Source organism: Dermacentor variabilis, chromosome 1 (genome assembly GCF_050947875.1).
Source record: "Dermacentor variabilis isolate Ectoservices chromosome 1, ASM5094787v1, whole genome shotgun sequence".
Taxonomy (NCBI): domain Eukaryota; kingdom Metazoa; phylum Arthropoda; class Arachnida; order Ixodida; family Ixodidae; genus Dermacentor; species Dermacentor variabilis.
The window spans coordinates 216491695-216518415 of NC_134568.1; the positions used below are offsets into that span (position 1 = coordinate 216491695).

Here is a 26721-nt window from a genome sequence, read left to right on the forward strand (position 1 = left end):
TAGTCTATTAACTTTGTTCCAGACTTTGGCCTCATCTGTATAGGAGTTGATGCCCAATAAAAACTTCTGCCAAATCTCTCTTCTGGCCTGTCGGCGCATTCTCCTGCCTTGGGACTTCACTTTCTTAAAGTTAATAAGATTCTCCGCAGTGGGAGAGGCGCGTAGCAACCCCAACGCTTTGTTCTGTTTTTTACGAGCGATCCTACAATCGTCGTTCCACCACGGGACACGCTGTTTGGATGCCAAGCCATTTACTTCTGATATGCATTTAGATGCGGCATCTATTATGAAGGCTGTAAAATACTCAAAAGCAGCATCAATTCCTAACGAGGACATGTCATCCGATGTGATACTAGTGAGAGTTCGGAATTTCTCCCAGTCGGCTGTATCAATCTTCCACCTAGGAGCCTGTGGTAGATATTCGTTTTTTTTAGGTGTTCTTAGCAGTATGGGAAAGTGGTCGCTTCCGTAAGGATAGTTGGTAACTTCCCATTCGAGTTCAGGCAGTAGACGGGGAAACAAGGCTAAGGTCAATTAAAGAAAAGGTTTTGTTTGCAAGACAGTAATATGTGGGTTCTTTCTTATTCAGCAGACACACACCGGACGAAAAAAGGAACTGTTCAACGAGCCGACCTCTCGCATCGATACGAGTCTCCCCACAAGCTGCTGTGTGCATTGAAATCGCCAAGAACAACATAAGGTTCTGGCAATTGGTCTATAAAGGACTGAAATTCATGTTTGTTTGATTGGTAATGCGGGGGTATGTAAAGCGAGCAAATGGTGATGAGTTTGTTTGGGAGAACAACTCAAACTACCACTGCTTCGAGGGACATTCGTAGCTGCACATGTTGACATGCTATGCTTTTATGAATAACAATGGCAACGCCGCCCGATGATGCAACAGCATCATCGCAATCTTTGCGAAACGTAACATACTGTAGGAGAAAGTTTGTGTGTTTCAATTTTAAGTGTGTTTCCTGTAAACACAGCACTTTTGGATTGTGTATGTGGATAAGTTCTTGCATATCATCAAGGTTTTTAAGAAGACCTCTGACATTCCATTGAATAATTTGTGTATCCATATTTAAAGTAAATTGGTGCTGTGTGTACGGAAACGGAAGTGATGCCTTAGATTACAGAGCTCTTTCGAGGCCCTGTAATGGGGGTTTTGCCCTTTCTGAAGCGTTCGAGGGAGCCTCGCCGCTCCTTAGACGCTTGGTGCGCCTTGAGGATAGGTGTAGTGTCCATTGCCTCTTGTGAGGCGCCGGACACGTGCTCTTGCGAGCGAGAAGTTACCAGAGAGAGTCCCGCCTTAGAGGGCAAGACCCCTGCGCCCACTAGCCCGGAGGTCGATGGGGCTCCCTGAGGGATTTGGCTGCGCCGGCTGTTGCCAGCGCTGGAAGGGGCCGGGGAGGTTGGGGCAGCCTCGGCTGCGCTTACCTTCGGGGTCGATGATCCCTTCTGCTGGGTTGACGGAGTAGCGCTAGCTGCAACTGCCGCGGGGGCAGATGGCGTAACTGCCGACTCACTGCTTGTGGGTCGGACAGCCGCCGGAGGCCGTCGTGTCACTGCCCCCTGATGCGTCACATCGGCAAAACTTTTCTTGGGCAGGTATGAAACCCGCCTGCGTGCCTCCTTGAATGATATATTCTCTTTTACTTTGATTGTTACAATATCTTTTTCCTTCTTCCAGGAGGGGCACGACCGCGAGTACGCGGCGTGCTCCCCGTCACAGTTTACACAGTGGAGAGCGTTCTCAAAAGCTTCAGAGGTGTGTTCTTGGGCACTACATTTCGCACAAGTTTGGCGACCTCGGCAGCTCTGCAAGCTGTGGCCGAAGCGCTGGCATTTGAAACATTGGTGTGGATTTGGCACGTATGGCCTAACACGGAGCTTGATGTACCCGGCCTCGATCGACTCGGGCAAGACACTTGATCCAAAAGTAATTATTAGGTGCTTCGTCTCAATCTCTTTACCAACCCGCCCCATCTTAATTCTTCTGACATTGATCACATTTTGCTCACTGAAGCCCTCCAGGAGTTCCGCTCCAGTCAGATCAAGCAAATCATCATCCGACACAACACCACGGGTGGTGTTCATTGTACGGTGCGGGGTTACTGTTATGTGGGTCTACCCAAATGACACTAGTTTCGGTAGTTTCTCATATTGTTTCTGATCGCGGAGCTCCAAGAGGAGGTCACCGCTTGCCATCCTCGACACCTTGTAACCTGGACCAAAAACACCAGTCAAGGACTTTGAAACAAGGAACGGTGATATGGTTCGCACTGCTTTGTTTGACTTTTCAGAGTGAATAACGTGGAAGTGGGGGAAATTCTGGATTTGGTGTCCGAAAAACTGGAAGACATCTTCGGTGCACCCTCGTTTCTGAGGGCGATCAGGAAGGGGGGAGGGGGAAAGAAGTTTCTATGAAAATATATAAACTTTCGGCAACAGCGCCGACCGCCCACCACGGAGCCCAATGAGGGGACGCGGCAGAGCTTGCATACAAGTCTGCACGACACCAATCGTACGCTGTCACTATAACCAAATATGGTGTACCCAAGGATGGATAGCCACACAGGGTTAACCCTTGCCGCCAAGGAGAAGGAAGTAAATGGAAGAGAGGAGAAGACAGGAAAGGTCAAAAAGTAAGAGATAAAGACGAAGATTTGAGAAGAGAGAGAAAGGGCGACTGCCGATTTCCCCCAGGTGGGTCATTCAGGAGGTGCCGTCTACGTGAAGCCGAGGCCAAAGGGGTGTGTTGCCGCCGCCGAGGGGCCGTAAAGGTCCAAACACCCGGCATTGGCTCAACCCCCAGGATCCCCTTTTCTCCGGACACGGCTAAGCCGCGCACGGCTACACGCAGGAGGGTCCAACCCTTATGTGCTCAGATACGTGGTGTCGCCACACACCAAACGCCTGCTGACGCAGACGCCCCTGCGGGGTGCACTATAAGCAGTTATATAAGTAGTCTGAACTATACTCACAATGTGAGGAGAACACACAATATGCTGAAGACAGGAAGGGAAAGGCAATGACTGGATGAAAATACAGTGTCAACAAGCATGTCATGTTCAAGTGAAACACTCATGCCACAAAATGTGATTTCTGAGTTTTGCTTTGCTGCTTGGAAAAAGAAAACAATCTTGATACAAGTAAGTATTCTTTTTAAATATATGACACAATCAAGTGTTTCATTTGATGATCTACAGCTTCACAATAATTTTTGCCATATCCCCAATAAACCTGTACAAAAGGTAACAGAAGACATTAACCAGTGATCCGAAGCTTAAAGGTACTCCTATTGGCACCATTTGGCACCATTCAACATTTGCAGAATGCAAGTGCCATTACACAAAGCCTTGTCCTGCTTGAGTGTGACAACCTGTATAAAGTAAGCAAGTTAGGAAGTAACACTCACGATACAGACTGCAGATGCATCTTCACATCAGTTCTTAGTAGCTCAGTTGAGGCAGCTTCTAGCAGCTACCACTGAAAAAGCTTACCCAGACTTCGAGTTCCCACAGTACGTCTGAGCGTCCTTCCGGCAGGCTTCCTTAAAGGCATAGCTGAACTTGTAGTCTTTCAGTGAAATCTAAAAAGGTATAAAAAGGAGGCACGAATTATACAAACATGGGTATGCTTTTTTTTTTAAGGGAATAGGAATTTAATCACATGCAAAGGAGCAAGCACAAAACCTACTCACCAGCTGGAAGTGCTCAAGAGCAGCCCTGCAGCGTTGGTCCTCTTTCATGCGAAAGTCATTCTTATGTTGAACCAGACAGCCCAGAAGGTCTCCCTGATCAACATCCTTAGAAAGTAAGTCCTGCAAGAATGGTTAAAAACTAATCATGAAATCGAGAACAGATAAAGCTCAGTTTATTCATAGAACCATAAACATGTGATCATATGTAGACCACAACAATTTCTTTACTCAGTACAATAGACTTTCATTAATTCAGCTCTGGCTATTTTGATTTTTCCGTTAATTATATCCTGAGTGAAGGTCCATGCTGTGTACCCATTCATTTCCATGGGCCAAACCTTTGTTATTTTGATCCTCAGTTTGGCTCTCACAGGATAGTTTGAACTTGACTGGTCAGCACGAAGATACCTAATCCCAATGGGGGGCCTCAATAGCTACATTTTCCACCTTCGCAGCACTATTGGAAAAACAATGCATTGAATACACGTCAATCTCCCACCGAAAACACTTATTTTTGGCATGTCGTAGGAAGATTTTCGAGTGAAAAGAGTAGTTCACGCAAAATTATTACAGTATTTACCAGATTCTAATGCATGCTTTTCTTTCCAAGGAAACTGGTCCAAAAATTGTCTGCTCGACGCAATCGGATACAAAACCAAAACTACATTTGTGGCACTCACAACAGCGTACCGTTAGAACCAGCACTGATGGCAACAAAACAAGTTTTCGCACAACATGACAACAACACACTGCTTTCAGTGTTTGATTACAAAAGCTCTTCGAAATACAAATTATATTATGTATGTACTAAGCTAGCAGCAACAAGTCACATCGCATGTTTTTTATGTTTTGGAGAATCACAGGCTTTGCAGCACAAACTAGTGAAGTGGTTGGTCTATGTGTGGGCCACCATCCCATTTGCAATTGCTGCTGAGCTGTTTGATAAATGCATGATATCAAATATGCAACTGACCGTATGGAGGATGACATGCTGTGGTCCACAGATGGTGATAAAGTGCTGCTTGAGAGTGATGAAGATGGACATTAAGTGTACATAAATTTCCATTGTTTTAATGTTTTTTCGATTGCTGGAATCAGAAGCAAAGTAAATTTTTCCTGTTAGGAAATTGTGCATGCGTTAGATTTCTACCTTGTTTAGGAGTTATAAGGTAATACAGTCGACAACCGATGTTTTGGATGCCTAATTTTTCGGACATGTTTGATTTTTTTTACTTTTTCCCGGCCCCAGGACATACCTCATAAAGTCAATGTATTACGTGGCTCAAAATTTCGGACCCTCTAGGGAGGGCTGTTCGATTTTTCGGACTTTCCAAGCGTCAGCCGGGCCAACTGCTGTGCAGTTTGAGCTGTGTCGCCGCCATCTTGTTTGTTTACATTTTCCTCCTGTAGCCTCGAAACCAGTGCCGGTCTTGCATGGCAGTTCCTCGGCTACTCGGATGCTGGATTGAGGCTATATGCTAGCAGCTTCCGCTTTCGTAACAGCGTCACTGCCGTAATTCAATGCTTTTTTTTTTTTCCTTTCTTCCTTCGACTGCCTGTTTGTGTTTGCCGTGCGTTGACGAGCTTAGTGAGTAGGCCTAGTCGTGGTCGTGCTGCGGAGATGCGAAAATCACGTTCTGTCACTACTGTGGCTCACATTTCATTGAATCGGCTTCAGTGCTTCAAGACGCTGTTTCCGGAACTTTTATTTTTGCATGCAACGTGGCAACAGGCCACGCCTGCAGCAGCACCTCGACTCACCTGCAGCAGCGCAGCCGACGGAAGCTGAGCTGGTGCAAGCGGTCGCAACTCTTTCATCAGCTTACGGCGACACGACGACTCTCGCCGAAACTCAGGCGGACCTGCTTGCACGCAAGCGAAGCGTGGTTCAGAAGACCATTAATCACTTTTTCCTGCCTCTAACTCAATAGTAAGCAATACATTGAGTTTTTTGGGGGCACATTTATTTTTTCGGACTGCCTGATTTTTCGGACATTTTCGCGGTCCCTTGAGGGTCCGAAAAATCAGTCGTCGACTGTATCTATGTTGGTTTTCTACTTTGAACAAAGGGTGCGCGAACACTCGGATATCACCAAATGAAATCGAATGATGAATGTTTGAATAATATCTACTTTATGATATTTTGGATATTCTATATACAGTCGCCGACCGTTTATTCGGACCTCACGAAGACTGCGGAAATGTCCGAATAAACAGGTGTCCGAAAAAGCAGATTAAGGAAAAAAAAATGAAATCCTTTATTTCCACGCACTTATTCGGGCTCGGCAGTAGGCTTGAAGAAATCGTGAATGCACCGTTGCACGTTGTTCCGTTTACGCGCAATCAGATAAGCCTGAATCTCGGAGAGGGTCGTACGGTCACTATAGGCAGTTGAAAGCACAGTCACTGCTTGTGCACGCTCCGCATGCGACGGCAACATAGCACATGGTGCATCATCTTCCGACTCAGAGTCATAATCCGGCGGTGCAGCAGAATCCTGACGAATGATCTCGCCGTCGTCGAGTTCTGCGCATGTCAGTACAGCAGTGCCAGCACCTGTGAAACTGTCAAATGAGACGATGTCCGGCATCACAATGCAACCACTGCGCAGGTCTTGGCAGAACATTTTTTGCGTCAGTAGGAAGCACATCGGAAAGTGACAAATCTTGGGCCTCCCGGCACCCACTTGCCGGCATTCCCCAGCGCAGTCTGTGCGGGAACTGTCGGCGCCATTAGACACTTGACGCGATGTTTCTGTATGCCGCGTTGGATCACCGTAACCTCGACACAGCACACAAAGCAAACACCACCATGCCGACACCAGTAGCACAAACGAAAAACATGGCCTACTCGCAATGTCGTGCGCGAACATGTGCGCAAAGAAACAAATCAGCTGCTGGATTGTCTTGACGTGGCTTACTAAGCTGAAACCGGAACTGCTGTAGAGCGACTCTGCCGAAACAGGCAGAAACGATGATGATGAGCGGGGATTTGCAGTAGCGCCACTTCGTGTAGCAGCAAGGAGGCTCCGTTCAAAACAAAAATGGCCTTCAGCAAGTCGAACTATGCACCGGTCAGAGTCGGTGCATGGTGCTCTCGATCGAGTTGGCTCAAGGAGTGTCAGAAAAATCAGACGTGAGGTTGCAAAGTGTCCGAACTTTCGGCAGTTGTTATACATTATGGTCTATGGGGAGAATGGCGGTGCCGCGAAGCAGACCGAATAATCGAGCATGTCCAAATTTTTGGAGTCCGGAAAATCAGTCGGCGACTGTATTCGGTGTAGAGGCCCACACAGTGCCACAAGTAGCATGCGCCGCAGAACCCCTCATGCCTGGTGCTGACCAAAAGAACACTGAGCGTGCCGCAAATGGCCTGGTCGGCTGACGCAGTAGCGGACTTTGTCACTGTGAGTGCTCCCCCGTCAACCCAATGTGGGGATCACACACACAGCACTCGAATACCGCAATTAGCAGAATGTTGCTCCATTGGCTGGGTCTGCCCCTGTCAGTGCAAGGTTTGTCTGGGTCAAAAGGACTGATCGAAATGATAACGCAAAGTGAACAGAGAGAACGGCAACAAAAGCAGCATGTGTTTCGTAAAGTGCGAAACCATGTGCGAAGATCGAGCTGATTAGCCGCCAACAGGCACACAGATCATGTTGGATATGTGGCAACAAACTTCAAGCCACTTCAAGAGCTGTCAATCTAACTTGCACACATGATCTCAGGATCTCGGCCTTCTGCGATGGCTTGTCGCCCGTTACCACATTGGCCAGCGGTGAATTTTCGTCAAAGCCACACTGCCTAGACCATTAGGCATGATCAGTGCTGCTTTGTCGGGCGTTGGAGACTGAAGTTACGGTTTGGTGCCAAATAGAGACACATCTACTCACAGCAGCCACGCGACACTCTGAAAGCTGACAAACCACCTCACAAATGAAAGGGAGTGTACAGGATGGCAACAAAGTTGTTCACAGCCACCATTTTTGCGACACACCTTACAGCAGCCTCTCATTCCTGACGCCATTCGAAAACACACATCAGTCTATTTCTGTAGCTTCCAGCAACCCGCCACAAGACTAGCTCTGGATTTACATGGTAGGTGCGAAAGTGTCACATGGTTAGTTGCATGCATCTGCACTGACAGCAGATAAAAGAGGGGGGGGGGGGGGTCATTGTGCGTCTAGAGCATGTGGCCCTTCAGATGTCACAATCTTTGACAGGAAGCAAATCAATCTGAACCTGACAATGAAATGGCGCAAACGGTGCCTGCTCTTTGCCGTTGGCCCCGGCTATGCGCAGAGCAGTTATTGAGTAATGTGATGCGCGGTCCTTTAGTCTGTCGCGCAGATTGGCCTTATGTACCCACCAGCCGTAATGTTGGGATAGCCTTTTTGTATTTTGGAGAAGGGCTGGAAAGCAAAACTTTTTATGCAATAAATAAAAGATTGATGCAAAACACACACCCACCATGAGACAGAACCTCATTGGTATTCAGTACGACAGTACGCCACTAATTCATTAGTTTCAGAAGAAAGAAAACACTTGATTCTATTCAACAAAAATCATATTGATAAATAAAAATATTTTCCACACCTTCATATACTAGAACTGAGCTCTAATCAGTGCTGGCATACTAATTTGGGGTTCCCTTTAAAAAGTGTAGACTGTACTGTATATCTTGATTTCTATGTATCTGAATTACTAATCGCTTGCCACTTTCTTGTGTGCAATGCTAGGAGACTCGCGAGCATGTGCAGCACCATATTTTATTGCCCGAAAGTTGTAATCATTAAATTTTGTGACAAAATTTTCTTATATTCAATATTCGATTCAATATTTGGCTTTTTTTATTAATTTGATTTGATATTCGATTTGAAATCTACTATTTGGTAGTCACATACCCCTACTCTGAACCCATAAAAAGCGGGCGCACTTTCGATTCGGGAGCATGTCAGAATTGGGAAAATACTGCCAAATGAATCAGCAGTGTGTTCTGGCATATTTTTCAGCCTCTTGTTTAATTTGACCTGCGGGATCATTTGATCAACTCCATAGGTCTGGTCAAAGTCTAATTAATAGTAGTCAGCTGTAGTATGGTCGAAAGAGTATACAGAATATCTGTTAACATAGAAATCATGACCCCAGTTTCTTGAATATCTAAATGTTTCTTTAGCCCTTATGTGCTGCTATAAAAATCCACTTAAATACCTTGACCTAACGAACATAAATATAACAAATCATTGGATATAAAGATGTGCTGCTATAAAAATCCACTTAATACAGTCACACCTTGATTTAACAAACGTAAATATAACAAATCATTGGATATAAAAATGTAAATCTGAAATGTTTCTCACTGACAGCATGCAACGAATCTGTGCTTATAATGATTATCAGACAGAGCAGGCTTCCGTGAATTCGGCTCCAGTTAATTTGGGTTTTTTTGTTTATTTATACCCCGACCAAAGGTCCCGGCTCGTGCCCTTGCATTTCTATAGACCCAAACTTTTTTTATTGCAATCCTAAAATTGGCCTTTGCGAAGTAATTTGAACCTTTGGGACCAGTCAGCACACACACACTCAACTCCTACAGCAACCACAACAGTAACCCCTTTAGGGGCAGCATGTGTGTTGGCAGAGCTTAGATGACAGTGAATGTATTGAACACACATCTCCCATCAAAAACGGCCATTTTCATCCTGCCCTAGAAAGATTTTCAAGCAATAATCGTAGCTCACAATGTCTAACTATGGAATTTACCCGATTCTAACATGCCCTTTTCTTTTTTTCATGGAAACTGGGCCGAAAATTGCTTGCGTGGTGCAATTGGATTATGAAACCAAAACAGACTTTCGAACGTTTATATGCTTTACCGCATAACACAAATGTAACGCGGCGAAGCTGACTTTAAAAATATGCGGCGAAGCCGACTTCAACAAACAGGTTGCCACTGTGCAGCATTTATTTCCTTTATGCCCATTTTTATTGTTACAAAACTGGGTGCGCGTTAGATTTCTACTTTGTTTAGGAGCTCTAATGTCAGTTGTATGTTAATTTTCTACTTTGGGCACACAGAAAGTTGGTGTGCATTTGATTTGGGGCGTGTTAAATTGGGCAAATACTGACAAATCAGCAGCGTGTTTTGGTATTTTTTTTAACCTTGTTTAATTCAATCCATCAGATTAGATCAATTTCATTGGGTTCATCAGGGTTGAATAAACAGAAGTGGGCTGTAGAACGAAAGTATTTTTGTGTTGAATGCGACTTCATAATAATGAGGTTCAACTGAAATACTCCTCCGCTCAAGGTACAAAATGAAGAAATCAGATAAATGAAGTCTAACCATTATTTACATGCAACTGCAAACCAATCATAAGACGGAAACTTTCATTGTGAGACTAACAAACGTGTTTCGCAGAGCCACATAGCTTGAACTGAATAGGTAATATGCCATACCCACCAAATCTAAATATCACTCACCATCTTGAATTGATGGAACTTTACAATGATTGTTGTGAGCAGTAGAATAACAGCACAGCAATAAATTACTCTGAAAGTGAAATGTAGCCAAACAAATTGCAAAGACAACTGTCTATTGTTCCCACTTTCCATTTAGATATAGGTCACTGGCCCATATCCACTGCTGTGAAGTTCTACAGACACTAGCTGTACACACCGCAATGGCACTCCAGGGCTAAATCTTTAACTACAGCTACAACAGTGGCTCCCAAACTATTTGGTCCAGGAAAGCTGTGCCAGCTTTCAAGTGCCTATGTTAGTACAAGAGGTGCATGAAGCTTTGTTTAGGCAGAGACATGTAATGACACTTAGGGCTAGTATCAAATTAGATGCCATGCTTTCAACCATTTAAATATTTCTTTTAATAGGCCAGGGCCAACGCTGCTCGCTCCCTCAAACATGCTGTTCCAAAAGGAAGCAGCATATCCATCACTGTCAAAATTCATAGGTGTGAAAATGGGGGCCAGGAATGCACTGATTTGAGGGATTGTGGAACTGAAAAAATGTTGCCAGCGGAAGTGTTTCCCAGAACACTGTTGGGAAACGATGAACTAGCATATGATTACTGCACAATGCCAATCCCATCCTAGACACAAAGAAAATGCACAATAAACTGGCACACGCTCCTATTAGATGCAATGAGCCATTCAGTGTCAATGGCTACTATGAACAAAGATTCTTCATAAAAACTGCAAAGCATAAATTGCTGCTGGTGACAATTTCTGCCTTTATTGTTAGATGTGGTAGTCATCACTTGACTAAAACTAAAATTGTAAGTAAACATACAGTACATAATTTGTGCTACCATGCACACAAACCTGCACAAGCACAATGGTAGCATCAGAGCTATACACATCTACAAAATCAACCAAGCTATTCTAGGGTCAGCCTTAGAGATATGTGCCTCCTAAACCACCTTAATGCAATAATTACAGCTGGTTTGATAGCAAACTTAGGCACAGGGCCAGCAAATGCCAAATCCATAACAATCTGGTGATCTGTTTAAACAATTTGTATTAAATTTGTATTTCACGCAGCAGACAGTGACCAAGCAATCACCACAGGTATCTGCTCGAACTGTTACTAGCATGGTTTGACTATATTTTTTTAAAAACAAACCTAATGTGAATGTTCTATTCACCTTTGGTTTCCAGCATTAACCCCTTTGAGGGTCAATGACGTAAATATACGGCGCCGTGAACAAGTCCAAAAAATGGTCGATGCCGTATATTTACGTCGCCATCTGTACGTTTAAAAAGCGTGCCAATTTCCTAACGTTTTCTTTTCTGTCATGTGCTGCCACTATGTGGGAATACAGAGAATTTTTTTCGCGCACCTCCCTCTCTCGGTTTTCATTGCATGGTTTGTTTTAGCGCTAGTTTGCTCCTGTGCGTCTATATACTAGTTTACTCCCGCGCGTCTATATACTACCGCTTGCACACTGGCGCACGGGCGTGCAAGCGGCGGTTTGGGTTTTGTAATGCGGGCGGTTTCCGCTTCTTGCGCTTGCAGAACTGATGGCTATCTCGTTACTCATCGCTCAAAGGGCGACCGCTTGTTTCTCGCTCGTTTAGTGCTCACAGGGGTGCACATAGGAACGATGGCGCCGTGCATGCGTGTCCGTTGCTTTCTTCTTTTTTTTTTTTGGCAATCGCAAAAACTGCCTCTGGTTGGCGATAAGGTGAAGATTAGCAGAAGTTTGTCACACGTTCTGCTTTTTTGACGGGAACACAACCACACAGTCTTCTTTAGTGCGTGCACCTACACAGTTTGATTACGCTATGGACATACATATTAGATGTTAGTGTAAGAGCAGGAACATTTGAGTCTTGCGAAATATTCTCGTGTGCACAATTTCAAGGCCTTCAACTATGTGTATAAAAATGCATCAAATTTTTAATTCTTATAAGTTTATTTCCTTTTTTTATTGTTGTTATTCATGAATGAAGAATACGTATATACCAACGTAAAAGATTTTTTTCTCACTTTATGGTCACCCTAGAAAAATTGTAGTAAATTTTTTCAAAATAAGTCCCTAAGAAGAATTGAAATCTGCAATAAAAAAGAAATCGACCCTGGGCGGTCGCATACGGTGAAAGAAATCGACCCTCAAAGGGTTAATTTTCGTATATGTATTAAACAGAGGCCGCCCAGCTTACAACACCTCTGTTTATGACTATGCCCTTACACTGCACAGGTCCTTCAGCACAGTCTGGCAGCTGTGGTAGAGTGGGTAGTTCAGCTCCAGATGCTCAGCTTCCTCCTCAGTATAGTTGGCCACTGCTGCCCGGCAGTCCCTGCTCAGTTTTTCCAGATTATCCTGAAGGCACTGCATCTCCTGTGACACACACAATAGTCGAATGAGTCATTCTTCTCCCACTTCTTACCATGAACAATACAAGTTCACTACATACCTATAATTAAAGCTTTCTCTAAACCACAATGCAAAAAACTGATATACTCCACATATTATAGTAAGCCCTTGTAGATGCAAGATCATATTACAGGTCTTTGCCGACATGCTCTCCCAATTAAAATTCTGACAAAGCCTGGCTTCTGTGACACTAATAGCCTGTTCAGCATGTTCGTCCAATACTTATAACACAGCCTAGTCGATCCAGTAGTTACCGGCCTTGCCCTAACCACAGAACAAGCGAAGTCAAGCCTCTAAGGCTGCACTTGCTGTTTGTTGTGCAAGTTGCAAGTTCCGCACGTCCCGTGTTTGTTTATTTGTTTTAAATAGCGAGACGGTCCTGGGGGACTACAGTGATTGCTATTATGAATTTACATTGCTTGGCATCATCAACCACCTTCAAGTGGCGCCAGCTCCACCCCTTATACCCGAGCCGACAAGGGCAGTGGTTAAGTGAGGGGAGTGGCAGACAATGACTGTCGTGAAGAAACCAGTGACTATTCGATTATTACAGTGCGGTTGAATTCTGTTATGTTACCAGAAGATGGAGATTCGGTACATGCATTGACTGTACTTTCATCTATCTGTAGCAACCACATGAAAATGGTCAAAATGCTGACTAACCAGGGGCAGTATTCTGGAGCAATCACTTTCATGGATATGATTATGTTTGCGTGTTTTCATGTGACTCAACAATGAACGTACCTACAGGAATGCTGCTGGCTGCATAGTTCCATGTGTTCAGCATTAAGTCAAACAAAATTGCGAAAAAGTGATTGCTCGAGAATGCTGCCCCATGGTGCAGGCAAGTGTATGCACGTGCAGAAACGTGTTGACAAGCTTTTTTTTAACCACATCTGCAATAAACTAACTTATTTTCTGGTGCATCCGGTACTTCGGACTTCCAATTATTTAGACTTTTTGGCAGTTCCCGTCGAGTCCAAATTATTGGTTGGTGACTGTGCTACATCTTTTTTAATAGGCTGGCTTGACAATGAACGTCAGGCCTGTCCTCAAGTAATCTATAACATATATAGAAAAATTGTCATGAGCACTAAACACTTCTATATTTTCTGATTTCAGTCACTCTGGCTCATTACACTCTAAAAAATAAAGAAGCAATGTGACCAAAATAGCACCAGCTATGTGCCAATGCTCTGAATGGTAAGCAGCAATTACCTCCCCGCGTCCCAGGTGGTCACTGCACATGCCAGCCAGGTCAGGCATGCATGGCTCCTCAATTTCGGGATGTAGATCAATGGAGACAGCTCGTTGTCGCATTACTCTTCGAATTTCATAAAGGCATTGCTTTGAAAGCTGAAAAAAAAAAAAGGAAGGGGGAGGGGGCGGCAGAGAAGGCATTTCTTTGTATGAATCTAATGTCTCCAGCAAAAAACCATGTTCTAATGTTCAATATCATCTCTATTATACTTTGCATAGCTGAAACGGAAGCACATTAATATGGGAAAGGAGAGAAACAAAAGGAAAGGTAGAGTAGGTGGAAAAGTATGTGTCCTTTCTTAAAGCGAAAGCTTTACTAACCGCATCGAGCCAAGTTTTGCCGTCTTCATCAATCTGACCTTCATTTGACCATAGCCTTGGCAACACATCACGCTGGAGGCGCACGCGCTCTCCGCAACTTGGTCACTGACTGACCACGTGACTAGCCGCGCGCCTGGCTAAAAGGAGCGCCGCGCTCACCTAGTCATTGCGAGCTTGAGGCGACTTCCCTGGGCGTTGCGTGGGAGAGGAAGGATTTGAGCCTTTGTCGCCAAGCGGCGTCTGACCACCCCGCGGATAACGCCCGGCGAGCTGCTTCACTAGAGAGGGTCCGGAATGCAACAAGCGTCGCACCATCAAGATCAATGTAGCGACTGCATTCGCGCCCTGTCCATTTGTGCTTTGACGCTCCGAATGTTCACGGCGTCTCTTTGTATGTCTAGCACTTGCGCTTTCCCTGTGGCACAACAGGCGTCGCACCGTCAAACACTGCGTGTCTACCCAAGCCTAATCACAGTCATGTCTAGCCACTGATCTAGGCACAGCTGTCATACCTGACTTAACGATGATTGTATACCTAAGTATAATAATTACAGCTAAACCAAACATTAACCAAGTGAAACCAAGACTTAACCAGGCTAAACCAAGCTTTCACTTTGCATATCCAAGGTTAGCTAAGCTAAGCCGCAGTCAATTCTTTGGCAATGTCTGAAGGGTGCAGTAAGAGCAACTGCACTTACTGCACATGTTCTGAATGCATGTATACATTCACATGCTACATAACAAGGTAGGTATTATAATGTGTCATGCTCAATAATATATCATTCAATAGTAGTGAAAACACTAACAGTGCCGTTAAAGATCTCATTTGTTGCAAATGGGCACAATATTAAGGCAAGCCAAACGTAATTATTACTTTACTATTTTCGACGGCATCATAGACAGCAAACAAATGTGGAAAACCCTAAACACAATTATATTTTCACGTAAACAAGCGGCCCGCGTTAACGAACTTAAAATTGACAAACATGTATTTAAGGGAAAAGCGTTGGCCAATAAATTTAATGACCACTTTAGTTCTTTATCGGACAGTACTCACGATGGGAATGCATAAAGTTATTTACTCACGCCAATAACACCCTCGATATTTATTTGCCCCACAGAACAATCTGAGGTAACTAATGTTTTTATGAAACTTAAAAAAAGTAAAAGCGAAGACATTGACGGCATAAAAATGGAACCGGTTATTTTTGTCCTCGATTTATTAGTACCTTGTTTGACCCATATATATAATCTTGTTTTAAATACAGGTCTGGTCCCTCAGCGTATGAAAAAAGCCAAGATCGCGGTACTTTACAAAAGTGGCGACAAAAACGAAATGAGTAATTACAGACCAATATCGGTATTGCCAGTATTTTCAAAGGCTCTGAAAAAAAATATTTTCACTAGACTTTCAAAATTTTTGGACATGCATACTGTGATTACAGTGGCACAATACGGTTTCAGGTCAGGTGTATCGAGAGACAGCACTTCTACATCAGAAAGAGGTCACACTAGGCAACATTGAAGCAAGAAAGCTCACACTAGGCGTATTCGTAGATTTTACAAAAGCGTTTGATAGAATTGATCACCAAACATTGTTAGAAAAATTGCCCTATTATGGCATCAGAGGCGTTACACTTGACTTAATAAGGAGCTATCTTAGCGATCGGTACCAGTGTGTGTCAATAAATAGGGAAATATCTATGCCCAAGAAAATCAAACGTGGTGTCCAGCAGGGAAGTATATTAGGGCCTCTTTTATTTAACCTTTATATTAATGATATTGTAAACATAGATCGACCAATAACATACATTATCTATGCAGATGACACAAGCTTATTTTTTACAGGAGCAAACCTAGATGAGTTGATTCAAGCAGCTAATGAAACTTTACATAAATTATCCGAATGATCTTGTCGTAATTGGTTACAAATCAACAGCTCTAAAACCAAGGCCGTTCTTTTCCGCGCGAAAGAAACGGCTTCCAAGTACTCACATAAACTGCTACTAAATAATTTTGAACTTGAACTTTCAGAGACTGTCAAAACATTAGGTATTATCTTTCATCAACATATGCTGTGGGATTATCATAATTAAGAATTATGTATTATATTAAGAAAAGCCCTAGGTATGCTAAGGAGGTGTCAGTCGTTTCTGCCGGTTCCTCAGAAACTTCATATTTTTAATGCGCTTTTTAGTTCCCACCTACGCTACTGCCAGTTAGTATGGGCATCTGGAACTCAAACATTAAAGAAAAAGATAGACACACTTCAGAAGTGTGCTTTGCGGGCTGTTGCAAATTTAGGCTATAGAGATCAATCTCATTTATTTATGAAGTTTAAGGTTTTAAAATTCAGTGTTGCCTATGAACATCAATTGTTGTTGTCGTTAAGGTCTGAAATTCGTAGAAATAGCCTAAACTTAAGAGGTTTAGCGCATTTACAGCCGAACATTTCATTGCGTCCCATCAGAAATTCTGAACACTGGTACATTCCCCGAACACGAACGAACTACGGTCTCCAAATGTTAAAATTCACCATTCCACACATACTCAATACGTTCAAGCTTACAGAAGATCACTTGCATGTCCTTTCAGGCAGGGAGCTATTCAACATGTTTACATAATCCGCTACAAGCCTAGAAAAATTCTGTCTAAATACAGCACTCCTTTCTGTTTACAGTATGTATTACTGTTATGTTACCTTGCAATAATTTTCTTGTTGTTGGTTTTGGTTTTTTGTGCGTGAATGATTGATGTACTTTTAGGTACCCAAGAGCGCATATAATTATGTATACTTGACAATTATTGTACACATTTTATTTATATATTTTTCTTTTTCTATCATACGTTAAGACTGTATGAAGTTTGTTGTGCTGTCGTTCTGCTGCCTTGTACGGATGGGAGGTGGGGCTAGTCAAGCTGCATCAGTGCAGCTTTTTTCCCACTTTCCACGCCACAACTGTTCTGTGTAAAACACACTGTACTGTTGGTGGTGAAAATAAACTTCAACTTCAACTTCAAGTCTTCAGTGGAAAATCATGCCAATGTCTTCCTTGCACCTCATGACTGTACTGCCTGGCTGCAGTCAAAACGTTGTTACAACGAACTGAAGGAAACAAAATTTGACACATACAGTAGACTTACATTACTTCGACTTTGATCAATTTTATTTTTTCTGTTAATTTGACCCCAACTGATGGTCTCGGCCAGGACACATACATTTTTATGGGCAAAACTTTCATTATTTCAGTCTTGAAACTGGCCCAAAGTGAATAATTCAAGCTTGACTGGTCAGAATACACATGTCTGACCCCTATGGTGACCACAATCTTGACCTTAATGGCTGCAGAATCTGTCTTGGTGGCTCCTAGGAGACAGTGAAACGTGTTGAAGACACATTATCTCCGGCCAAAATATGCTAGTTTTTGGCCTGCAGTAAGTTTATGCAAAAATGCTAGCTCACAATGAAAATTTACCATATTTACTCGATTTTAAAGGGGTCCTGAACCACCCCTTGGGCTTGGTGAAAAGACATAGTCGGCGGATAGCATACGCTACTGTGAACATCTCAGCCAAGTTTTGCTGTCGTACGTGGCGCATGGAGCTCACAAGCCAGAGTGTGAAGTCACCTTTCTCTCAAACTCTCTCTTTTCAATAAAAGCCTGCTCCTCACTCTCTCTTTGACACTTTATTTCGCAATAAAGCGGATTCCCATATGCGGCTGCTATTGGCCAATAGCTGACGTCAATCAAGAACGCTGTTTCGATCAGTGCACTTCATCCTACTGTTATGTATATTTATTGACAAAGCTGCCGCGCCGTAAGCAGTAGCCGCCAGAGTAGAAATCCCTCTTCTTCGCCTCCTGCCTGTGCCTCACGTGCGAAAGAAGATGGCGTGCTTGCCTTCCTCCTCGCGCGCGCGATATTGAGCCGCGATCGTCAGCTTACCCTTGCAAGTAAGTTGTCAGCCTGTGTCGGCATGGCAAAAGTCCATTTTATACGCCCGATTTTGAGAAAAATTGCTGCTATTTTCGTCCACTGTAGCCTATAGTCCGTTGTAGCTCAGTCCGTTAAGAGCAAACTTCGTCACATTAATAAAACAGGTCGAGCAAACTAAGGTTGAAATATGGTCCGTTATATCCGAAAGTTTGTTGTACACGGGTCTGTTGTAACGAGCATAAACTGTAACTCTGCTTCTGCAGAACACATTGAAGTACCTTTTTGCAGCAAGGTATTTCTGAAATAGCCTATTTTAACTTCAAATGCATTTCTCCTCTTCGATAAAAAGTGGTTCAGGGCCCTTTTAGGGCACTCCTTTTTCCCAAGAAAATTGGTCTGAAAATTGGGCCTGCACCTTACAAACGGATACAAAACCGGAACTTTTTTTCGTGATATTGGCAACTGATTACTGTCAGAGCCGACCCCTGTCACCACAAGATGGTGGCAGAACAAGTTTTTGTGTAGGATGGCTATGATGACATGCCACTTTCAGGATATAATAGCAAAAGGTAATTCAAAATATAAGCTATCTTACGTGTTAATCTAGCAGCAACAGAATTGTGTCATGTGTTTCCCGTGCGCCAGAGACTTTCATGTGTCGCAGGATAAACTGGCGATGCTGTTGTCTAAGCGTGGGCCGCCATTTTATTTGTGATGGTTGCAGAGTGGCTGGGAAAATGTGGAGTACAAAATACAGCAGTGTGCAAAGAAGTATGACATGTTGTGTTGCAACGACAGCAATAAAAAGCTGCCTACGATTGACAATGATGGACATAAAGCATAAATAAATTTCCACTCTGTAAAGGTGGACTCTGCAGGTCTCATCTGACTTAAGATTGCCAGAGTCAAGAAACAGGCAACTTTTTCTCTCTTCACTAAAACAGGGTGCATGTCAGATCTGAGTGCACATTGTTTTCTACTTAAACATAAAAAAACTGTGCGCTAGCTTTGAGGGCATGTTAGAACCAAGTAAATGCAAACAAGTAAGTCAGCGGTGTATTTGAATGTTTTCTGGTCCTCTTTCTTTTAATTCGAACCAACACATAATTCTACTAATTCTATCAGTCCCGTTACAGCCGAATTAGCAGAAGTAAACTATACAATGATTGGGTATGCAGTGACTTGTGGTGTCGAATGTTCAAACATCTTGAAAACAAGATTGTCGTTATTCAATGCTGTGATGATAGTGTCCGAGCCCTTTATGAACTACAGTACTTTGTTGATGCTAGCACGGGTGATGCTATCATCCGTGGGGGTGAAATGCACGCGAAAGCGTGGCTGGCTTCGCTTAATTCGTACCGCCTACGTGAAGATATCGTCAACGTGGCACAAAACCGTATCATTCGTCGCCGACTCCCAAATTCATCAAAATGAATTGTTTTCTCATTCAAATTTGCTTTTTTCGACTGCCCAATAATTTGGAAAATTCTGCGACCCCTTTCTGTGTAAGAAAAATTTATCGGCTTATGTACTTATTCACATAAAAGGTCGAATTTCGATATAACGAGGCAAAGTGCTGATTTTACCTACTTCGGTATATCAAGGTTTAATTGTATTTATGTTGATTGTTTTGTCTTGCATTGCTATTTTCTATGCAATGGCAAGGAGTGCACACAACAGTGCTTACTCTTTTTGTTTCGTGAAGCAAGCAAATGCTGATAACAAATGTTTTACATTAAAATGTAGACCATAAAGTAAGACATGCAGCATTTGAGCGCCAGAAAAGCAGTAATAAATATTTTTTAAGCTTGCTTAGACGAATATGAAAGCCATGCAGGAAGCCACGCATGCAGAACTTTTGCTAGTTATTTACTAAATATGCACACATCCCTAAAAACAAAATGTAAAATGACATCCTCTGCAGCCTTTAACTGGCTGTGAAATTACAGAAACAATAAATAATGTGAGCGCACTTTTCAGTTTTAGTCTGGTTATCATGCTTATAGGTTCAAAAGATACACAGCGTTAAATGCATAAACAATAAGAAACACCTTATATATGTGGGACATTACTTTGTTATAAATAATGTAATGAAGCAGACGCACCTCTGTGTACCGTATTTACACGATTGTAAGTTGACTCGTATGTAAGTCGACCCCCCCATATCGCTCGACCGGAAAAAAAATAAAATAAAAGAGCATACCCGAGGGCGCATTCGATAAGGAAAATTTATTAGTAGCTGACATGGTCACTGGACTACTCGTCTTCACTAGTGCTGCCATCATCATCGTTGCTGCGGTCCCACAGCGCGTCGTGGTCCAGCGAAATTTCAAATTTGGCAAATGACCGCAACAGGACATCTTGCAGAACAGCAGCCCACGCCAAATGCACCCAACCACACGCAGCCGTCAGGGAGGCTCTTTTGACAGGTACGGTTGACATAATTTCGCAGTCTTCTGCCGCCAGCCACTCGTACTCACGGCGGAGCAGAACCTTAAAATTAAGGCGAAGGTCCGGGCTTGTTTCATGACCACGTCGCACTTCACTGGCAGGGACCGATCTCGCATTTCAGCGACGTACGCCACAAGCTTAGCCTACAGCTCCGGAAAGCGTCCAGACTTCGGCACGTGGGAAATTTCTCACTTGCCGTCACAGGTGAAAATTTCGCTTCGCAGCAGTCGCCACTCTCGCACCACCCGTTTAGAAACATCGAAATTGCGGCCCGCTGCGCAGTGATTTGTTTCTTCGGCGTAAAGGATGGCAGCCCTCTTGAACGCTGCTGTGAACGAGTGCCGAACGATTAGTGGGCCTGGAGCACTCATGACGACTGGGGAAGCATAAAAGTAGCACGTAGCTGGCAGTCAAGTGGAATGCGTCAAACCAATACCAATGCCTTTAAAGGGACACTAAAGGTTACCAGAAAGTCAAGTAAAAGTGGTAGAGCAATGTTCTAGAACATCTAAGGCGTCAATCTAATCGCGAACAGAGCTTTAGTAACTGAGAAATTGAGGTAAATGCATGACACGATTTGAGACCCCCCAGCGACATTCCGGTACTAGCCCGATGACGAAAGCACTCCTCATAATTTGTTACTAATACTCGACTACTCGTATTAAAAATATAATTTCATTCGATTATAAGACGGAAGAAAATGCTACTTGTCTACGTCTATTCGATTCTAAGAAAAAATAACATTTTGACGTTACCCTTCAGTAGTATGGGTGGTTGAAAGGTTTCGCTTTCGCTCGACTCTGCGCCGCGCACGCTTTGGAGTTTCAGTAGTTTCGTTATCGCGTCGTGCTGTGCGGATTCTGCTGGCTCGCGAAACTTTCATTTCGAACAAGCAGTGATAATGCCACGTCCTTGTGATGTCGTGGGAAGCCCTCGTTGCTTTCCCGCTCCGGAGAGTCGGTGTCGAGGCCACCGTCGTAGTACGCAACGACGCCGGCAGCGCGAGCCCTCAGCAGCAGGTCGCGCTTGTCAGTGCTCAAATCGCTGAAGTTGAGCCCAGCATCGCGAGTCAATCAGTCATTGTCAGGGTTCATTGTGACGAGTGTCGAAGTTTGCGTCATAGAATAAAGTACCAGCTTATGGTTGCGCGTTTCTCCTTCCGCTAGCCACCATACTCCCGCTTTCGCTCTGCTGTCGGCTCTAGCGTCTTGGCTCTGTTTCTGGCCGCGCGTTTGCGTTTTGCGCAGAAAAGCCACAGCGCCGTCTGCGGATGCCGTTCAACTCACCGATGGCGCAACGTCATTATGAGACCATGATGTCAGTACTCCTCGATCGGAGGGCGGGCGATTTGAGCTGCGCTAGAGGTACGCGGACGCTTCAAAACGCATTTTCTCTTAAAATAAGTCTCTCCTTGGCACGAAACAAGCGTTTCAAGGTTTCTGGGATGGTATTTCAACAGTCCACGTTCACTTAATAGTAACCTTTAGTGTCCCTTTAAACAGAGAAAGAGAAACCCGCGAGTGGTGTCTGCTCTTCCATGAACTACCGATACTCCCCGCAAGCGCCGCCGTTCTGAGGGTGCCGCCGTAAATGGGAACAGCGGCGCTTCCATCAACTATCGACACCTCCCCATGAGTGTTGCATGCACTGTAAGACTCTCAAAAACCCTTCTGAAAAGCGAACAAACACGCAGGATAGCGAAAAGATACGGGTAGGGCCATAGAGCAAACATAACATTGTAACTACATTGTAGCTCCCGTTGGTATCGCTTCGATTGTAAGTCGACCCCCCAACTTCAGACTTTCAAATTTAAAAAAAGGGATCGACTTACAATCGTGTAAATATGGTATGTGCCGACTAAAGAGGAAGATGAAGGACTGTGTCGTGATTGCGAGCGAGCCCCACGCAACGGCCAGCCCTTGCAGTGCCTTTATATACCTAGCTTTCCACAACGTTGTGAACGACAATAAACTTCATAGCATTTGGTGGAGGTTGCCGAGATCCTTCGCCTCGTCCTGGAGTTCCGCACTCGAACCCTGCCAACAAGATCGCCCTGCACTATGCCTGATCCCGCCACATCGTTGCCTGTACCACCGGCTGCCACTGTCATTTGCGCCGGCGTCCCTCGTCAACGTGACCCACCCATTTTCAGTGGGACCGCCGAACACGACGTGGAAGACTGGCTGTCATCGTACGAAGGTGTAAGTGCCCATAACAAATGGGATGACCAGTCTAAGCTGACCCATGTGCCTTTCTACCTCGCTGACGTAGCCAAACTTTGTTTCTTCAACCACGAATCCGACTTTACAAGCTGGTCTGCATTTAAGACTCTCTTGATCGCTGAAGTATTTGATCGCCCAGCTGTGCATAAGCCACGCGCTGAACAGCGCCTGCGCCAGCGCGCACAGCAGCCTGGAGAGACATTCCCCAGCTACATTGAGGATGTTCTCGATTTGTGCAAGCGGGTAAATCCCAGCACGTCAGAGGATGACAAGATCAAGCATATCCTCAAGGGCATCGAGGACAGCGCATTCCAGATGTTGCTGGCCAAAAGCGCAACTAGCGTATCCGTCCTCATTAACCTCTGCCAGAGCTCTGACGAGCTGCGCCGCCAATGTTCCATCGCCTGCTAGAACATTCAGCACACCGATTCCGTCTTGAGCATCACGGTTTCTACTGACATGACCAACTCAATTCTCTCGCAGCATATCAAAGATTTCATTCGAGAAGAGGTGGCCAGGCAGCTCTCGCTGCTGCCTCACAGCGACGCACCTATTGCAGCTTTGCCTCCAACGTTGCAGTAAGCCATCCGGACTCAGACATCTGAAGCACTTCCTGCAGCTCCTACGACCCCCCCACCCTATCCTATGAGTGTGCCGCTGTCCCATACCGACTTTGCCACTCACCCTACTTTGCCACTCACCCTGCGGCTCAGTTATGCAGCCGTGGTTGCACGGCCACCTGCGCCGTCAGCTTCCTTTTCATTGCCCATGCATCCGGCTTCATTTCCAGTTGCCCGACCGTCACCAGTTTTTTCGTCCCACCGAGACGCGACGCACTCAAGACAACCGGCCTATCTGCTTCGCCTGCGTCACTGCTGGCCATGTGGCACACTTCTGTCGCCGTCGCGCCCCAACTGCGCGTACTACCTTTGACACGCCCAGCTATGCACCACAATACACCACCACCTCTCCATTTTCACTGCGACGTCTTGATACTGATCGCCGGTCGGAAACTCGGTATTCCCCTTCCCCTCGTCGGTGTTCGATTTCGCCTCTGTGTCGTCGAGCTCCCACTGAAGAGGGAAACTGACTGCTGCAGTTCCTGAAGCAAGCACTGCAAATACATCGATGTTCTCAAGACCTCAATCTTCACCACAAAATGTTATTACCATTTTTGTAGAGGGAGTACCCGCAGTGGCACTAGTCGATACCGGAGCAGCCGCTTCCATCATTCACGAGAGCCTTTGTCGCAAACTACGGAAAATGACTACAGCTCCCTCTGGCCTGGTGCTCGCCACTGCCAGTGCACAGTAAATTCACCCTTCAGCTGTATGTACGGCCCGTGTTGTCATCAACGACGGTCTGTACATAATCTAGTGTTTCGTGCTACCATCATGCTCTCACACCCTCATCCTTGGTTGGGATTTCCTGTCACGTCATCATGCTGTCATTGACTGTTCGCGTGCAGAAATGTCACTTTTACCACTATGTGAATCACTGCTGACAGCTCTCATCACTTTGCCGACAAACTCACTGTTGATGCCAACACAACCATACCCCCTTAGTCGTCAATGGCTGTTGTCCTGTCATCTGATGTCGCATCTGATGCCACTGTAGTGTTCATGCCATCCGATGTGTTTGCTCAGCACAAGGGCATTGTTCTTCCATTTGCCGTGCTCACTATAACATCTGGGTCAGCTGTGACGCTGGTCACCAACTACTACCAGTACCCGATCAGCCTACTATGTGGAAAGACTGTAGGATACTTCCAAGCAGTCGACTACGTTGACGGTCTCGATGTTTTTACCGACTCCCTCCGTTACGTTGCCGCCATCACTTTGGTCTCAGACTCATCACCTTCAGTGGGTTTTGACAACGCCATCAACCCTGCTCTTTCCCCATTTCATCGTCACCAACTTCTCACTCTCCTTCACAAGTTTCTCTCTTCTTTCGACTGTCATCATACATCATTGGGCCGTGCCACCGGTGTTTCTCACACCATCGAAACCGGTTCCCACTCCCCCTTGCGACAGTGCCCGTATTTGTCTCCGTCAAAGAGTGCCGAATCCTTGCGGAGCAAGTGGATGACATGCTCAAATGTAGAGTCATCCGTCCCTCTCAAAGTCCTTGGTCTTCACCTGTCATATTGGTAAGAAAAAAAAGATGGCTCCATTTGCTTTTGTGTCGACTACAGACGCCTAAACAAGCTAACGAGAAAAGACGTTTATTCACTGCCTCGGATCGATGACTTTCTCGACTGTTTACAAGACGCAGAATATTTCAGTTCCTTGGATCTGCGCTCCGGGTACTGGCAAGTTCCAACGGCCGAAACCTGACCGTCTGAAAACCGCATTCGTTACACCCGATGACCTCTACGAGTTTAACGTCATGCCCTTCGGGTTGTGCAACCGCCTGCTACTTTTGAGCATATGATCGACACCATCCTTCATGGCCACAAATGGAAGACGCTGTTTATGTTACCTAGACGACATCGTCATCTTCTCAACCGATTTTCCGACACACCTCACTCGCCTGCATGACATTCTGACCTGTCTCGCATCTACCAGCCTACAGCTTAACCTCAAAAAGTGCCGTTTTGCTGCAAGCAAGCTAACCACTTGGGTCACGTTATCTAAAAAGACGGCATCCTCCCGGACCCAGACACGCTCCGCGCCTTTGCAGACTTCCCAACACCCACATCTATCAAAACCCTCAGAAGTTTCATTGGCTTATGTTCCTATTTTCATCGCTTCGTATGCAATTTCGCATCCATCATGGCGCCCTTGACAAGTTTACTTTCTGCCAGTAACGGCATAGCAGCATGGTCACCTGAATGTGATGCAGCATTTCAGCAGTTGCGCCACTTGTTGACCTCACCATCGATTTTTCGCCACTACAACCCTGATGCTCCCACGGAAGTTCATACTGATGCCAGCGGAGTTGGCCTTGACGCGGTCTTAGCGCAATGGAAAGCTGGCTATGATGAATATGTCGTCGCTTATGCGAGCCGTACTCTAAAAAAAAGCAGAATTAAATTACTCCGTCACAGAAAAAGAGTGCCAAGCGATTATCTGGGCACTAAGCAAGTTTCGCCCATATCTTTACAGCCATTCTTTCGCCATAGTTACCGATCACCATGCCCTTTGTTGGCTTTCTTCCTTGAAAGACCCATCGGGATGCTTGGAACGTTGGGCACTTCACTTGCAAGAGTACAACATCTGCGTCATGCATCGCTCCGGTCGCAAGCACTCCGACGCTGATGCACTCTCTCGCTCCCCACTGACGCCTGATTTTGCATCTTTGTCAGCTTCCTCGTCCACCCTGTCACCATTGACCATCAATGACATGCTCACAGAGCAGCGCAAGGACCCAACACTTGTAATGTTACTTGACCACCTTGCCGCTCCATCTGATGTCCCTTCGACACCAGCACTCTGTCGCCAAGCAACGCACTTTTCCGTGCGAGACAACATTCTATATCGCCGCAACTACATGCCCGACGATCGGAAATGGCTCCTTGCTTTACCTCGTCATATGCGCTCTGACATCTGCGCGTCTTTTCACTCTGATCCCGTAAGCACTAATGCTGGCGTCCTCAAAACTTGCACAAGGTTGCGTCAACACTATTATTAGCGAGGCATGTACAACTTTTTGCAAAAGTACATTCAGTCTTGTACTACATGCCAACAAGGCAAGATACCTACCCAGCGTTTCACAGGACCGTTGCAGCCACTACCATGCCCGTCTTGTCTGTTCGATCGCGTTGGCATCGACCTCTACGGCCCGCTTCCATGCAGTGGGTGTGGAAATTGGTTTATTATTGTCACCATAGATCACCTTACTCGCTACGCTGAGACTGCAGCTCTGCCACCAGCGACTACCCGTGACGTTGGTTTTTTCATCCTTCACAATTTTGTTCACCACGGTG

At 45.0% G+C, this 26721-nt stretch overlaps 1 protein-coding gene across 1 annotated transcript in view; it reads right to left on the reverse strand.

Moving 5' to 3' along the window:
- The window catches only part of Glg1 (Golgi apparatus protein 1), a 121853-nt gene that overhangs the window by 44833 nt on the left and 50299 nt on the right, over positions 1-26721 (reverse strand). The window contains exons 11-14 of the mRNA XM_075668674.1: positions 13820-13957; positions 12416-12565; positions 3707-3826; positions 3507-3595 (exon numbers count right to left, since the gene is read on the reverse strand). Of these exons, the coding sequence (XP_075524789.1) occupies positions 3507-3595; positions 3707-3826; positions 12416-12565; positions 13820-13957 (497 nt within the window). The remainder of the gene's footprint in view (positions 1-3506; positions 3596-3706; positions 3827-12415; positions 12566-13819; positions 13958-26721) is intronic.